We start from the raw sequence: 2,323 nt of genomic DNA, 5'->3' as shown, positions 1-2,323 counted from the left end.
TATCATAAATATTTTATCAAATAAACTAGATGACACAATTGTTGAGCAGTTAAATATTTTACATACTGTGTGAATATTATTAATATCAACGACGAAACATCATTATACCTATATTCACAAAATTGTTTGGTTGTAAGCATCGTGTCTATTTAGGTTATAAAATAGTACTATGGAAATGGCATTATATGTTTCTCAAATAATTTACAAATATTGTACTTAATTATTTTTTTTCTTTTTCATTTTAATGATACCTAGTGTAAATCTTAATATACTCTGTTAATACAAAATAATAATAGTTACCTGTCTTTTGACTCTACTTTTTCCATGTCCGAAGTTTTGTATTTTTGAATAACCAAATAATCACTTGCTGTTTTCATTTCGGGAATTTTGATACAAAAATTTCCACCATCTGATTTTTTTACGCGTATGCAGTTTTCATTGACCATAGTTGTTAAACCGTTATATTCTTGTTCCAGTTTTAATAAATGCGACTGAAACTAAAATCAATATTAATTGATAAATAAATTATTATTAAAATAAACAAAATTTTACTTTCTGTTTTTTTGGTTTAGGTTTTATAACGGTTTCAGGTTTTTTAGAATTCTGCATTTGCCCATTTTTCCGATGATTATAAAGTTCCTAAATTTATATACTCATGTTTTTAACATATTGATGTGTAATGTAAGGAAATCAAGAAAAAAGTTTATAATATAATAATAATAATACCGGTGTACATAAATCAATTTCTTCATCATCTGAATTTTGATCGCTTGTGTTGACCATTATTAATTTCTGTTTTTTTGGTTTAGCTTTCATAGTGATTTTTGGTTTTTTTTGCATTTGTACATTTTTTCGATATGAATAATGATCCTAAATTTAAATAATTATGTTTTAAACTTATTGTTAATAAATGGTGTTAAATTAAAGTATATTAATAATATATTATAATTATTATAATAATGTAGGAGTAGTATATATATACCATTCCTGGCGCAGTCCATATTATATCAATAAAAGATCACAAAGAAAACAATGTGTAAAAAGATCAGAAAATCGAAATGCAATAATAATTAAAATATTTTCCGCAAAACTTAATTATTAAAAATAAAAATCGAAATGCAATAATAATTAAAAATTGAAATGCCATGATCCCCCAAAATATTTTTAAGAAAATCTAAATGCAATAATAATTAAAATATTTTTTGCAAAATCACCCCAAAATATTTTTTTCAAAATCGAAATGCAATAATAATTAAAATATTTTTTAATAGAATTGTTCTATCAAAAATAAAAATCGAAATAGCATATTTAATTGCAAAATGTATTAAAAAGAAATTGAAAAAATTAATTTAAAAATTAAAAATATAATAAATAATAAAATAATGGAAACAACTATCAATGATTTTAATAAATTACAAAAAAATGAAATGCAAAACGAAATAGAAAACTCAATATTAAATAATGAAATCTTTGTTAAGTTTTGTAAATTTGAATACTATAATACTAATAAAAATAAAAATATTAAAATTATGAAATATAATCTAAATAAAATTCCAATTAAAGGAAATATTTTAATTGTCGATCATGGACACAATATTTCTGGAAATGGAAAACCTTATGCTTCTAAAATACTAGAATCACCAACATGGCTTGAAATTTGTAAAATTGCTAATGATTTAATAAATACAACTGGTACTTATTTTTTCAAATATCTTCATGATATTTGTGTTGTTCAAGATTTAGGAAATATTAAAATATGTTGTCTTGGTATGGGAGGTACAGATTCCGATCACAAAATGCTTAGAATATAATAATATAATAAATTAAATTTTTTAATAGAATTGTTCTATTAAAAAAATATTTGATATTTAACGCGCACCCTATTCGGGTGCGCGTTATTAAAATCCAAAAATCTTTGAAAACGATTTTACACTATGATACTATGAGGGGGACTTATAAAGAATTAAAAACAAAAATGTTTGATGTAAAAATAAACATTCCAACATAAATAGCAACGGAGTTATACTTAAATGAAAAATATGAAGCGGGGGGTAAACTTTTAATATGTAGTGTAGATAAGCATATAAAACATATCTGTGTTGATCCGCCTTGATTTTATAAAATATTAAATGAAATATAGGACTTGTAATATTTAACTTTGTATAATTATACGAACTCATTATTAATAAAAAAATGCAAAAAATTTGCAAAATATCTGTGTTGTACAGACATCCAGAATGGTGGCCACCTCTCACTTTTTTTTTTATTTTTTTATTTTTTATTTTTTTAACTGGTTGTCTGTACAACAGAGATATTTTTTTTA

At 22.7% G+C, this 2,323-nt stretch overlaps 1 protein-coding gene across 1 annotated transcript; it reads right to left on the bottom strand.

The window, feature by feature from the left end:
* Positions 1-296: 296 nt before the first annotated feature.
* LOC132953193 (uncharacterized) lies at positions 297-783 on the bottom strand. The gene is made up of 3 exons (XM_061025719.1): positions 727-783; positions 553-639; positions 297-497 (listed from the first exon to the last, which is right to left on the bottom strand). The coding sequence occupies exons 1-3, from the start codon at positions 781-783 to the stop codon at positions 297-299; spliced, it is 345 nt and encodes a 114-aa protein (XP_060881702.1).
* Positions 784-2,323: the final 1,540 nt, after the last annotated feature.

The sequence above is a fragment of the Metopolophium dirhodum genome, unplaced genomic scaffold (genome assembly GCF_019925205.1).
Source record: "Metopolophium dirhodum isolate CAU unplaced genomic scaffold, ASM1992520v1 scaffold1, whole genome shotgun sequence".
Taxonomy (NCBI): Eukaryota; Metazoa; Arthropoda; class Insecta; order Hemiptera; family Aphididae; genus Metopolophium; species Metopolophium dirhodum.
This window is presented reverse-complemented; position numbering and strand designations above follow the sequence as displayed.

Coding starts and splice junctions, on each gene's coding strand:
- LOC132953193 (XM_061025719.1), bottom strand. CDS start 783: ATGGTCAACACAAGCGATCAAAATTCAGATGATGAAGAAATTGATTTA. Junction 640..726: donor AAATTGATTTATGTACACCG/GTATTATTATTA, acceptor ATATAAATTTAG/GAACTTTATAATCATCGGAA. Junction 498..552: donor CTAAACCAAAAAAACAGAAA/GTAAAATTTTGT, acceptor TATTGATTTTAG/TTTCAGTCGCATTTATTAAA.